Raw genomic sequence first — 15,200 nt, forward strand, 5'->3', positions numbered from 1 at the left:
ATATGAAACTATTGAATGAAATTCAAAAGAAAAGTCAAAATTGAAATATGAACTTCCTTGGAAAAGAAGCAGTAGGGGAATAGTCATGGGTTGCCAGTTGTAGTTTCTCGTGACTGCAAGTAAATATTACATAAAGGAGGGGAAAAAAAAAACCCTCTTTATCCCTCTGAAACAGTGTTTTGTGACATTTCTTTTTCACTGAGTGTCTGACGATGAAACAGAAAATTCAGATAATAGACCTGTGGTGTGAGACCGAGGCCAGGCAGGAAGACACTTGCATGCAAACGGAGACCGAATAGATCTAAAAAAAACAAATTGGCTCGCGCACTATGATGCACGGAGACAGACACAACCTCGTTATGTCCATGTTGCCTTTGCTTCCTAAATAGTTTTTTACACCCGGCAAAAGCATTACTTCCGTCTTTTCTTTTGGCGGCCTCTTTTCCACCTCTCTCCGATAACCCGTGAGCTTAAACTTACCTCAACATAAATAATTCTCTTGCTTCAATGTCGAAAGTTAAAAAAATAATAACTTAATTATATGTTTCCGAATGTGGTTTGACGTCATCAGCGAAAGTCATCCTGGGTGCTTTGAAGGCTCTGTCCACAGACACGGGTTCAGGGCGGGATACGGAGACTTCCCGGCAGTGAGGTGCCGACACGACAGAGTTTTTTTTTTTTTGATTATAAAAAAACAACAAAAAGGCCCGCTCGCCAAACGTGAACATTGAACAGAAATTTATCGCTGAGCGTCAGGTCCGATCCGCAGGCTCTCGGCTCCTGCACCACGCCACCCTCACTGCAAGACAAACATCACGTAGGAAAACGCTCCCAGCCGACTCGGACCGACCAGAGCCAGCGGGCTGATCGGGCCGAGCCGGAACCGCTGCGCCGTCGCGGGGAGGAGCCCCCGCTGTTCCCCGCTGTACCCCGTTGTACCCCGCAGACCGCGTCTTAACCACGCCCCACTGTCTGCCACAGGTGCAATTAAGAGGTTTCCGAAATGAACGTTGTCGGTACAGTTTATTTTAAGAAAGCCTCATTTGCACTCTCATGTCTCGGTTATTGTGAAAATAAAAAATATATACAGTATATACTGTATACGTCAAACGTTGAACAGCAGAATCAGGAATTAATTTGAATAGGCCGAGGACTTTGGCCGCCCCCTCCCCCAGAGCGGGAGAGGAAGTCGGCACCACCATCTTGCTTGCCCCCGGCCTATGGATCACCTTGAACTGAAAGGGCGGAAGAGCCAGGTACCAACAGGTTGATCGGCGCGTTGGTATCCTTCATGCGGTGGAGCCACTTCAGCGGGGCGTGGTCCGAACAGGGGGTGAATGGGGTGCCGACGGCCCACTTGATGGCCAGACACTCCCCCTCGACCGTACTGTACCTCGTTTCCCGTTCTGGGAGCTTCCGGCCGATGTGCGGCGCCGGCCGGCCGGCACAACACTGCCCCCGGCCCTCTGTCCGACGCGTCACTCTGCAATCAGACAAAGGGCCTGGTCAGCTCCGAAAAATCTAGCACAAACCTCCTGTAGTACCCGGCCAGCCCCAAAAACTGCTTACCCTGTTTCTTCGTCTTGGGTCTCAGACTGTTTACGACCGCCCCGGTTTTTTGTCTATCTGGGGTCGGTCCCAACGGCACCCTAGATACCGTACCTCCCTCCGCCCAACCGCACACTTCTTAGGGTTGGCGGTGAGCCCCGCCTGCCTCAGGGACTCGAGCACTGCCCCCACCTGCTGCATGTGCCGCCCCCCATCTGTCACAGGAATGATGACATCGTCCAAGTAGGCGGCAGCGTATGCCGCGTGCAGATGCAAGACCCGGTGCAGGAGTCTCTGAAAGGTGGCTGGGGACCCGAAGGGAAGCGTGACAAACTGTTGCAACCCCTGCGGAGTGGAGAAAGACGATTTTTCCTTGGACTCTGGAGACAAGGGAATCTGCCAGTAGCCCTAGGTTAAATCCAGTGTGGTGAAAAATTGAGCTGTGCCTAACCGGGCAAGCAGCTTGTCGACCCGGGGCATCGGGTACGCATCTAATTTTGACACCGCGTTCACCTTTTGGTAGTCTACGCAGAAACGGATCGACCCATCAGGCTTATCTACCAGCACAACCACACTGCCTGCACGACTTTGCATTTGTGTTTGGGCAGGCGATACGGCCGGGAGCACACTTTTACCCCCGGTTACTGGACAGGGCCGAGGTGGGATCGGTCTCTTTTGGAACCTCAGGCACAAACTGATCCCCCTCGATCGCCGTGGTCACCCCCCTCGATCACTCCTTTAGGAAGTTAAGGTGGTAAATCTGAGTCACCCCGCCCTAGTCTGATCGCTCCTCCTCATAATTGATGTCCTCAACCCGGCGTGTGACCACGAAGGGTCCTTGCCTTGCCGTACAGTTAATTTTAAGAAAGCCTCATTTGTACTCGCTTATTGTAAAATTCAAAATATATATACTCTATATGGATAAGATTCCCTCCCCCTTTTACATTCTTTGTGAATTCACGACAAATTTTGACAACATTATCCGGATTTATAAGAATATGAGTTAATAAATACAAAGTAATACATTAATAAATAAACAATTTACGAAAGTAATTTTTTTATCATTATATAATTATTTAATTAAAAAAATCGAAAACAAATTAAAAAACAAAACGTATCATTCATTTATTAATTCATACTAGATTAATCCCTAAAGCAAACTCTCTATTAAATCCCACCATCTAACACGCGCAAACTTGATATTAATGGTTTTGATTTGACCCCCCGCGGAGTCAGCCGTGCGTCACTCGTCACGTGGTTTGTACTTTGTTTTGAGGTGTTTGCTGCCATGACAACACTCTAAACAGATCAGACACAGACATACAAGATACCATGGGGCATTATTTTCCCTCGGCTGACGATCGATCATTTAATTTGTTTAATAGGCAATCAGGGCTAATGGTCCATGTAACTGCTGTTTAACTAAGCGGTGTGGACAGTGTTATTATTATTATGCATTTTATGAATAATATTATTATTTCTCTCTTTACACGGCATGACAGTCTTCCATAATTAAGCGTTTTATGCAAACTTCTAAATACTGAACATGCAGCGTTGGCCCCCGAACAACGCCTTGCCTCACACGCATTTGTACGTACGCATACTAATTCTGCCCCTGCCACGGGGTCATTTCTCTGTTTATAAATTTGTAAAAATGTATTTGCATTTCCTAGTATGTCACAGAAGCATTTGCTAATGCGAGATAATTCAGCCTCGCTGGCATCTGCAGGTCTCTCTTTTCTATTAAGGAATTGTGTTCATTAATTGTGTTTTGTTGGTGTTGTTGTTAGCGCCATCTAGTGGCTCTTGACAACAGCTTCTGCTTAGACTGAGGACATTTATTTTTACTCATATTTTTTTAAGAATCTCTTAAATATTGAGTGAACATTGTTGAACAAACAAATATATTATATATAATTTATTATATACATATTTCATTATTATTGCTATTATTATTATTATTAGCTTATAACCCAATCGTTTTTGTTCAGATTTTTAGGGCCGGAGCCGTATTGTAATTGTTAATGAAAGACTGACATCGGTGCTGTATGGATGTCATGGATCGGACGAGCTCAGAGACAAGCTGAATAAAATGCTTATTCGGGACAGTTCCCACATGCCGTCGTCCAAGTTTGATCCAGATCGGTTCATTATTGTGGAAGAAGTTTGTGATCAACAATCGCAACCTCACCAAGATCACACCAGGCACAGATGTATGCTACAACGGAGATATCCTTGCGCGCATGCACAAGTTGACGGAGTACTCACTGCAGCCTTGTGATTGGTCAATACCCAAAACCTCACCAAGATAACGTTACGCACAGATATAGTCGCGATTTGACTTTAACTAAAGGAATATAAGATACAAACTCTTAACCGCACAAAGTTACAACGTGACAGGTATTATTTTGTCACTATTATTATTTGTATTGTTTTTTATTATGTTTGAAAATAATGAAGTTAAAGTATTACAAGAAGACAATTGGATTAAACAAGGCGCAATGTATTAAACGTCACAAATATATATGCTACTGACACGCACCAGAGCAAGTTCTACAAAGTAAAAACACATTAACATCACTGACAGAATTTATAGACATTCTAGAGATAGAGTGTACAATCTTCCTGAATTATAATTACTGGTAACAATAACCATTAGAAATTACATAACACAAGGAACATGTATTTACTGTGTATGTGTTTTGAAATATTTTCATTCTTTTTGAGTTTTTGAGCTCCCTTCCAAATGCCTCAAAGAAGCTCACATTCCAAGGCGGCAAACAATCGATGGAGAGAACGTGCTACTTGAGAGGTCAGTCGCTCTCCTCTTAAAAAAAAAAAAAAAGGCTAAAATCCTTTCTGAAACTTCTGAACAAAACTCTGAAAATTCTAACGTCGGGACTGCAAAGAACTCTGAAAGAAGGGCTGGAAAAACGCCTACAGAAGTTGCTGCAACACCTCTGACAACATTTAATGCAGATGAAGTGACTTTAAATATACCTGTTGATACTCAACTCTTGTTCCGTCCAACTACTGCTCGGCAAAACACTTTTCTTGCACCAGCTGTCAGGCTTTTCCCCTCCATTTGGACTTCTCTCCTACCCTTTCACCATGAGCGCTCCTAAATCTGGTACACAAAGCGTCCATAACAATGTCTCAGGGCACAGGGTGACATAGTCGGCGACCCGCTCAGAAACGGCATCGAAAACACGCCCCCACAAGAAGCCTTGCAATAAGGACAATAACCAGCAACATCAGATTTGTTACAATGACAACCAGAAATCGTGTAGCCCACTACATACAATAAATGTCATTATATATCCTCTACAATTGAAGTCAGTCAAACCACTTACCTCAGTTTATTTATTTATAGGTTTGTAGAATACATTATCATTATGAAGTTAGTTTTCTGTTGATTTTTCAAAGTGCCATAAAAGAATTCTGTTCACCCAAAATGGATTAGTAATCGCGATAAATAATCGTGATCGCAATATTGACTATGGAGCATTAACGAGGGGCCCACTAGCCTAGCAACCATTTGGTTGAGGTCGGACATCGGACATCTCGCGGTTCCAAGTTTGATCCACATCGATCTACCTTTGGCGCACGAATTTGTGGAAGAACTGTCGAAAACTTACCGGAAGTTGCAGAGCGTGACATACACTACATAGCGTATGTAACAGCTAAGCCTGTGTTAGATGCAGCGTCGCAAACTGTGGGAAAGTCTATGATGCGCTTCATGTACTCGGAACGAGTCGGAAAACCAGGACCCGGGAAATCATGAATAACCACAGAGAGACGCCAACCCTTTTCGGGGTTCGAAGAAGTCGTGAGGTACAAACCGTAGGAGCCGAAAAACTTGGACATGGAAAACTATGAACAATCCACAGAATGTCGTCGCCACGTCGTCGCCGCCCCACGCGGCACCAAGCCTAGGTGCGATCGTGGTCACTGAGAGTGCAGCTCTCTTTCCACGGACAACACGGTGAGTTCTAACAATGACAAAGTTCTGGTTCACGGGCAAAGACGGACGATTGCTTTCAAGACATTCTATCTACATGCAGCTCCCTGCGGCCATACATGGCAGGCTGTGATTGAAAAAGGAGAAGGCAAAGCAGAAATAGTGATGAGTCCTTCCATTTGAACTCGAATTCCAACTTAATGTTAATGTCTCATAAAAGTTGTCTGAATTGCATTACGGGCAATTCATCTATTTAACAGTGTTCTTGAATTGTAGGTTGTTAGCACGAGTCGTGTAATACAATACAAATTAAAGTTACATGTATTTATTATGTATAATAAATGTATAATATACATAATTGTTTTGGTTTTTTTTTTAAAGGAAGGTTTGTGTTTATTCCTGTTCCATATGCTGAAAAAGTAGCCGAAAGTCTTAGGCAATAAAGAAGCAATTGCCAAAACATCCAGCCTTAGAGGTCAGTCACACTGTTGGAACATAAAATACTAAGCGGAATTCAAAAAAAACGTTGGAAAAAAAACTATGAAACACAAATTGAAAAGGTGCCGGAAATAACCACTAAAAAAAGAACAGCAATAAATATTGAAATAACATCTATGAAATGGGATAATGAAGATGAGAAGCCTTTCAAAATAAGTGTTGATTCCCCACACGTCTCATATAATACAGCTATGCCAATTGATAGAGCAATTCTGAAATCACTGTAAAATGATGATACTGAATAGTAAAGTCAATGAGTATGAAAATCCACGTTTTTGATTTTTTTTCCTTGGACAATGTATCCACAAAAGAGACTTTGCTTGAAATGTAACATCTGTCATTCAAATGATCATTTTAGAATACATAAAAAAAAATCTGACTTTTTGGAAAACTCAGATGTATACAGTAATAAATGAAGACGTGACTACTTATCTGCTGAAAATGATTTTCAATGATCACAAATGAAATATGTCGGAAGTTGAGCTACTGAAGTTGAAATCCAGGCAGCAGCAGAGGTCCTTGATGTACATACATTCACTGGTGGTTCAAATACTGTACATCAAAGCCACGATTTAAAATGGAGACAGGAATTTACTCCAAACATGTCAATGAATTATCATCATTATGAAGTTGTTATATGTGTTAAATTAAGAAAATCTAAACATTGTGTTCATATGTGTAATAAATCTTAAAGTATAGCGTACACAAATATGCAAATAATGAACAGCATCAAAGAGATGTCATACAATATGGTATAAATAAATACGAAACCTCTCGACCTTATGCTGAAAGTACAAAATTCCGAAATTAAAAAAAGTGAAATTGAAAGGAAGAACAAAAAAAAATAACGATTAATTATGTTTGTCACAAAAACAATTTAGACAAAAGATAAGAACTGGTTCAGAATACGAATGTGAAAATATTTATCTGAGATTAATCCACTTGTGTCCAATGGGTCAATTGCCTTGAGAAAAGGTTTAGACAACGACAGAAAAAAAATTATATATAGGATTTGCTGGTGAAATGTTAATGAAGATTAAATTCGAAAAATTCAAAATTTAGATGGATAATAATTATAAATTATAATAATAAATTATAATAATAAATTCATGAAACCTATAAGATGTACACCACCCTTTTGTCAAAGTGTACAAGAGGATCTGTTGAACATGGTCAGGCAATTGTATATCCTAACATGGTTCTGCTTATTTTCTTCGTCTGATTTCACGGTGGGAAGTAATTCTACAAAGTATTGCGAAACAAGAAGGACAGCAACAAATAAAGTGCGGGCGACCTAAATCGGTCTGAAAGACGTGAGAATGTTGAAAAGGAATCGAGTGACCGCTACATGCAGGCATCGGGTGTGGGAAGGAAGTCGGGAAAGTTTCAACGCTGACCACAAAGACCACGCCCGCCAGGAGTTGGAATAGATTCCAACTCAAGGGTAAATACAACCGCAACGTTAGTGACGCTCTCGAAGTCACCAACGATGCGGTGCAGCCCAACCTGGGCGTTACAGTAATTATAACAATGTCTGTCGTGCACCGGTACCTGGTGCAAAACAAAATGACTCCGCGTCGTGACGGACGTTTCAGCCGTCCAGCGGGAGTTCCTAACACGACGCCTACTTCCGTGTCGCCTACACCGACAACAACACGGCGACTAATATTACAAATGTTGGGAAAAAAAAAAAAAAGGTAAAAACAGAAAATGGAGGTGAGTCATGTGTTTATTTATCTTTGTGGAGATGGCCTCGTTTTTGTAATAAATATATTCCAAATGTCGAGCTCTCTTTATAAAAAAAATTGCTTCCTGAAGATTGGCCTTTCTGCGTTAAAGGATTACACATAAGACAGACTTTGTGAATTTTTTATTTTTATTTGGCAACTTCATTTAAGTTGTAAATCGTTGGGGTTTTTTTTGTAATTTATTGGAAGTTTCTTGGGAATTCGAAAGATTGCCATTTTTTGTAATACAAAATTATTAAACGTCATGCCCTCTTCATAAATAGTGGCATATTTTGTTTGGTTGTTTTGTCCAGATGTTTTGGACAACTGTTCAATAATACAATTATCTGAACCGTCTTTCCTGCAATCTTGACAATCTATTTGCAAAATAAAACCCATTTGACTCAGATGTATAGTCTACTGGTCCCATATTTAAAATTGGGGGAAAACTGGGAATTTTGTCACCCGTGTCATTGGGAAAAACATGTGTTTTGCAGAACCTCGACAAATTGTAACATCTTTAAATACGCGACCCGACCCCGATCCCCCATCACAGCGCCGTGCCGAGCTCAGATCACATTGTAAGTAGCCGACGCTGGGACGTCATACACCAGCCTCTGTAGATCTGTATTACCACAAGCACCACGGTCAGTTGTACCAGGGACAAACCGTGATTTACAGCCGGCAAGCGAACGGCTGCTGAGTGTAACTCGTGATGCGTTTCACAGAACTGGGAAAATTGTCATACGAACCTAAAACGACCAAGCTGCACCCCGTGCATTGCTGCCTGCAGTCATATTTATTATTATTTTATTTTATTTTATTTTATTTTATTTTATTTTATTATTTTGTGCGGGGGGGGGGGGGGGGGGGGGGGGTTACGAATAGTGCAAAAGAAAACAAGACGTTTGGTTGATTGTTTTTGGTTCATATCTATTACTTTTGATTTTATTTCTGTTCGAAATGATTTCACTTGGCTCCTTCGTTACGGCCATCACTTTAAAGTGTTGTTGGAAATGCAATAAACATGCGTGCATAATGCTACAACACCATGCATTACAACACAATACATTACAACACAATACTACTCCATTTCCAGGGTGGGGGGGGGGTGAGCTTATTTATCACACGTCCATAAGTGCCCTGCCTGGTTGAAGGGAGTTTCAAATAACTTGGTATTTATGTATTTACATGTATTTACATTACATTTCACTGCATATATGTATGAAAGTATGTATATGTATGTGACAAATAAAAATCTTGAATCTTGAATCTTGAATCTATTTGCGTATCTACACCTCGCACCTCGCTGTACTCACTCCACTCACTCGCGGTGTCAAAGACGACGGCGTCTCCACTGAAAAGGCCCATTTTTCTGTCCTACTCTTTTCATGTACCCACGGGAAAACCTCCGCCGTGACAGCGTGCGGGTCACGCAGGAAACTGCCCGCCGCGGCAGGCGGTCGGCGTCGGTCCCCAGGCGCCCGGGCGTCTCCCCGGGGCCCGTCGTGCCGGGGACGCGCGGCCGCCGAGTTCGAACGCGGAGCAAGACTGACACCTGCCGTCCCGCCGCGTGCAGGGCCGGGCCACAGCCAGGCCGCCCAACGAGACGTTCCAAGGCAACCGCAACTCGGGAAGAAAAACAAAACAAAACAAAACCGCACCTCCTTTATATAATAATGACAACAGTAATAATAATAATAATAATAATAATAATAATAATAATAATAATAATAATAATAATAATAATAATAATAATAATAATAATAATAATTGTGCCTTTGTGACACGGGTAGCGCCCGCTCCTCCAGGTTGGGTGTTGGGCGTCGGGTTAACAACCTCACCCCGTAAAAAAAAACATGTTATACGTGAAGAAGCCATTCTGGTAGTGAGCAAATGGCGGGGGACTAACTGACTAACTGACTGACTGACTGACTGACTGACTGACTGACTGACTTGGGCCCAGCGCGACGGAACGACCGATTTTCAAGTGTCCAAGGAAATGCAGCACGAAGCCCAACGGCTCTATCTCGCTGGATGGTTCGTTCTGGTGTTCAACAATGACACTTCCACTTACTTCCTCTGCGGCGGCATTGTTAGTGAATGTGCGTCGGCATGGAAAAGGGTGCCAGTAAATCGCGAACTGATATTGTCATGGATACACTCGTGGGCTTTTAATGACGACGTCAAATCCAATCGGACGCCCCTTGTTTGCCGTTTCTTGGTTTCTTCCACAACCCCAAACCCGGAAGTATTCGTCAATATTTACATTGTGGAGTCAGCTGATTCCCATTCACCTGACGGCGATTAGCAAGTGGAGGCCGTCATGCTGTTCTTTTTTTGCGGGTTTTAAGCATATGTTTAAACCCGCACGACTACAGAGTTTGTTGTCTTGACGAGTGTCTTCGTGTTGTTCGCCTGCTTGTCGATATCCCACTTTACTAGCTCATACTACATAGCTTTTAGCGTGCCAACACAAATTAGCATCTAACTACTCGATAGGGTGTGTGTGTGCGTGTGTGTCCATTAGGTTTTGAGGGTGTGGAAATGGAAAAGATTTATAAAGGTGCGTATGATCCCAAGCATACATTTGTTCAATCAGCATATGGTTGTCTTTTGCACATTTTATCTTAATTAATTTTTGTATTGTACTGTATATATCTATATGTATAATTAATTTTGTATTGATCATATACACTATGCTTGTGCACAAATGCCCTGCTTTAATTGTTGCTCCGGAGGTTTACTTGTATTTTTAGGTTTATTGTATATTGCCATCTTAAAATTTTCATATTTCCATCATTATCACTCTTTTTATTGCCTATTTTTTTCTGAGGTGTGCTGCTGCACCACCGCAATTCCACCCCAGGGATGAATCAAGTATCCATCCATCTATCTATACATCCATTCATCTTTCATCCATCCATTAAAATTACACTGAGATGGTTGAAAAGAAAGTTTTGTCCAAAGTTTTTATAGTACCATGAGGGGCTTTGTGCATTATCTTTTTACCTCACATAACCATTGTCATCGATCTTGGTGTTATCTGGTCTCGGTGTTTATGATCTGCGTTGAAACTATTTGAAAGCACTGTAGTTACATTTTAATTCTCTACATGACGCGCGTAGATGTTGGGGACATCCAATCCAGACTGTTGGACCACAGACCCATCACCCAGAGTGAGGTTCGGTACTTTGTGAGGGAGTTTGAGGTAAGCTCCACCAGCTCAAATTGAGGGCTTAATGCTGAGACACTATATCGATAGTCGGATGTGACGGTAGCGTTTCCATTGCAACGATCTGCCCCTGGATTGTTTCAATTTGCTCGTATATTCCTGACACCCTATCTGAAGGAAGGTACCGTTTCTCCCCGGCTGTTCCCTAGGAGAAGCGAGGCCACAGGGAGGGCAGGCTGCTCGAGAACATCAACAAGATGGTGCTGGAGGCCAATGAACAATTTCTGCCCAAATGCGCTCAAGGAATGCAGCAGCACTTGGGCGACATCCTCACACGACGTACGTATGTCTCCCGTCACTTCTACCACCCCTGGGGTCCTGTAGTCGGCGGTGGAAAGTAACTAAGTAGAAAATTCTTTGTTACTGTGCTTTTTTAAGCACAAGTATCTCTACTTACTTAAGTATTTTATGTTTTAGAGATGTTTCGACATTCACTCCTCTACATTTCAAACGGCTTTAAAAGTCCTTGGGAAAAACGTGATAATTGAAAACCTGTGATATTCCCCCTGGTTTTGTTATTAAAATCGTAACGCAATAGAAATTTTCCAGAATCACGGAAATGGTTGGAAAGAGACACTTATAAATTCTAGATGACTGATATATATATATATATATATATATATATATATATATATATATATATATATATATATATATATATATCAGACAATGAGATTACGATTTTATTTAATAAAGATCACAGTGAAAATGTATTTTATTTGTGCATGAAGTCCTTGAAATTGAAAAAATTGTGCTTTAAAAAGCAAAGCGGTCCAGTGCCATAAAATGAACACAATTGAAGAAAATCAAAACAAGACAGAATGGGGATAAAAATGTAAGTAAAATAGAATTCAATGAAATGAAAGAAAGACATAATAAGCAGAATGGAATAGGATTTATGGCGCTTTTCCACCGCATGGAACTGGCGCGACTCGACTCTACTCTCCTTTTTAGTCTTCCGTCGGGCAAAAGTTGTGGATAGTACCTGGTACCTCCGTCGACGTTCCAAGTAAGCTGAGGCGATACTAAAATGTTACATGAAAATACTGCAGACTACTGATTGGTCAGAAAGAATAGTCACTGCGTTGAGCCGGTTCCATGCGGTGGAAACGCGCCATTAGAGACCTGTAGATGGAACAGATTAATTCAAAGGTAAAAAAAATAAAAATAAAAAAATGCTGTATTCATCTTTGTTTATATAGTTTTCTGTCTAAAATGACTTATGTGTTGATACTTTTTCCTTTGTGCCTCTTCCCCTCTCTCTCCTTTTTTTACTTTTCCCCCCACAGTGGAGGCTGCCAATCACATGGCGCACCGCGTCCAGCAGAGGGAGCTACGAGAGCACCAGGTCACAGAACTACCCCATGGACAAATATCACATGAAACTAGAAATAAAGTTAGTGTAGTTGGGTAATATAAACAGAAGAGTGTGTCGACATCTCCTGAGAGCATAGTGTTAGTTAGTTAGTCTGTTTGTTTGTTTGTTTGTTTGTTTGTTTTTTACCGCCTAATGAACCTAATTTTGGCTTTGTTGAATAGCCTAATACTTTAGGCAGTGGAGGGAAAAAAAACATTTTTGGGAGTGAATATGCCCACAGCTGCTTCAATTTAGCAGCCTGAATTAGAACGTTTTCACTCATTAGTCACATCCAGTTATCTAAAGGTATTTCCCATTTCAAAACTTTCAGGAGAAAACATGCCAATTTAAGATGAATGCAGCACCTGCTGTTTTAAATGGATGGATGGATAGATAGATTCCCGAGATAGATAGATAGATAGATAGATAGATAGATAGATAGATAGATACATACATTCCCTAGATATAGATAGATAGATACATTCCCTTGATAGATTCCCGAGATAGATAGATAGACAGACAGATAGATACATTCCATAGATAGATAGATAGATAGATAGATAGATAGATAGATAGATAGATACATTCCCTAAATATAGATAGATAGATAGATACATTCCCTAGATAGATTTCCGAGATAGATAGATAGACAGACAGATAGATACATTCCATAGATAGATAGATAGATAGATACATTCCCTAGATATAGATGGATAGATACAATCCCTAGATAGACTTGGTCCTCAGAACTTGGTCCTCAGATACATTCCCTAGATAGATAGATGGATAGATAGATGGATGGATACATTCCCTAGATAGATAGATAGATAGATAGATAGATAGATAGATGGAAAGACAGCTAGATAGGACACAGATTAAATCTCATTTCAGACTGATTGATAGATAGATTGATATGGTTTCTTGGCCACCCTCCAGAGCGTCCAGCTGCAGGCCAGCGTGGAGCAGGGCAGGGCGGAATGGGAGGAGTTTGTGAAGCAGCAGCAGCGGCTGAAGGAGGAGGTGGACGAGGAGCACGCCAAGGAGGTGGGACGCCTCAGCACCCAGTACGGCGAAATGAAGAAGGACCTCGCCAGGTTCTCCCCCTTCTGATCGGCAGATACCAGCGAGGGAGGGAGGGAAGGAGGGAGGGAGGGAGGGACCAGGGGTGCCAACAAACAGTCCCCCGTCGTTTGCAAGCAAGGTGGACATTCAAGGTGTGGGTCGGCGTGTTTGCCAGCAGGTGCGTTGGAGGGTGGAAGGTGTGGGCGGCCGACACCCGAGGGGGCTTCTCTATGTGAAAGGAGTTTTTCGGGAGATTGATAAATGGAGCGCTCTTTAAAGTCAACATTTCTTCATCGTCGGCGTTTCCCCAAAACAGAAACGTTAAAGTGTGAATGAGGATGTGGCATTTCAAACGTAAAACGCCCTTTTTATTTTTGCGCATGGAATAAGTCAGACGTGCAAACTTCTGGAAAATGTCATTTTTCCTTCTTTAAACAAAGCAGTCGCTTGGTTGACGCCCCGGCCATGAAGTTCCCAACGTTTTGGAGATTTCTATGTGCCGCCGATGAATTTGTATCGGGGGGGGGGGGGGGGGTTTGAATGTGAAAGGAAAACCGGGGGTTGGGTACCAAGCTAGAGATATTAACAAGCTTGGAAAGCGAAAACTCAGAACTCGGAGAGCAGTGTTCAGGGCCGGCACGTTGTGGAAGCGGCCCCGTTTATCAGTGTCTCCGCGCCGCTTGGAACATTCGATCTCCGACGTCCGACGTCAACTTCAACTTGGTCCTCAAATCACCCTCATCAAAAAAATAAATAAATGGACTTTACCGAAGCCGACCCGATCCGTCTTCTCCTGCTGGGCTTTTGGATCACTGTTTATTACATCATAGAATTGGACGTTTATGTTGGCGTCGTCACAATTCAAGAAAAACAAAAAAACGAGACGACGTGTGATTGTGTTGTATGTTTTATGTTTTGTCATCGAGTCATCCATCATGTCGTGTAGATGGATGCAAATGTGGAGTTTCTCTGACAGCTCAAAAAGAAGTCATGTGCTGCGTCACATACGATTACGCTGAAATCACCAGGTTGACGCGCTCCGTCTGGGGACGGAGCGTCGTTGGCGAACGCCGCGCGGCCCTTCCTGGCAAGCGTATCCCACAATGCCGAGCGAGCGCCAGGACGCCGGTGAAGGTTTCTACGCGGCTTCGTCATCGACCTGCAGCGCTGGAAGGCAGCGGAGCGGCTACGGGATGATGTCGGCCCGAGAAGCCATCGTCGTTTTTTTTCTCGCATCCGACCGTAGTAAGAACGTGTAGGGGGGGTTTCAAGGACTCTAAATTAGGCCTGACCTTAGGCTAAGATTCAAGATTCAAGAGGTTTATTTGTCTCATTCATATACATGCGCTCATACATATATGCAGTGAAATGTCTTTGCAACGCACCCGGAGATCATGCACAATAGTTACTAAACCGAACATAATAGCCTAACCTAATTCCTACCGAGCAACTAACTAAAACTAACTGATTCCTAAAATGTAATGCAGTTAGTGAATAGAATAATATAAATAAAAGAACATTTTAATTAGACTCAAAAAGATAATACAAAGTGGGGGTACAAAATAATAATAATTATTAATAATAATAATAATAATTTACATTTACATTTAGTCATTTGGCAGACGCTTTTATCCAAAGCGACTTACAAGGGAGAATAACATTCAGCTACATTGCGACAGAGATTAGTGTAACAACAACATTGGTGTAACAATAAATACTGCAAGGTGGTGCAAAGTAATTGTAGATTAGGACAGGAGGTACTCACTGAAGAGCTGGGTCTTCAGGTGCTTCTTAAAGACAGAGAGGGAGGTC

At 42.1% G+C, this 15,200-nt stretch overlaps 1 protein-coding gene across 1 annotated transcript; it reads left to right on the forward strand.

The window, feature by feature from the left end:
• Positions 1-10,048: 10,048 nt before the first annotated feature.
• On the forward strand, positions 10,049-13,886 carry bloc1s5 (biogenesis of lysosomal organelles complex-1, subunit 5, muted). Its single transcript, XM_080020002.1, has 5 exons — positions 10,049-10,300; positions 10,863-10,945; positions 11,119-11,248; positions 12,259-12,317; positions 13,263-13,886. Exons 1-5 carry the CDS (start codon positions 10,282-10,284, stop codon positions 13,434-13,436), a joined length of 465 nt encoding a protein of 154 aa, XP_079876128.1. The 5' UTR covers positions 10,049-10,281; the 3' UTR covers positions 13,437-13,886.
• Positions 13,887-15,200: the final 1,314 nt, after the last annotated feature.

Source organism: Zeus faber (genome assembly GCF_960531495.2).
Source record: "Zeus faber genome assembly, chromosome: 19".
NCBI classification, from domain to species: domain Eukaryota; kingdom Metazoa; phylum Chordata; class Actinopteri; order Zeiformes; family Zeidae; genus Zeus; species Zeus faber.

Coding starts and splice junctions, on each gene's coding strand:
- bloc1s5 (XM_080020002.1), top strand. Junction 10,946..11,118: donor ACTTTGTGAGGGAGTTTGAG/GTAAGCTCCACC, acceptor GCTGTTCCCTAG/GAGAAGCGAGGCCACAGGGA. Junction 11,249..12,258: donor GGGCGACATCCTCACACGAC/GTACGTATGTCT, acceptor TTCCCCCCACAG/TGGAGGCTGCCAATCACATG.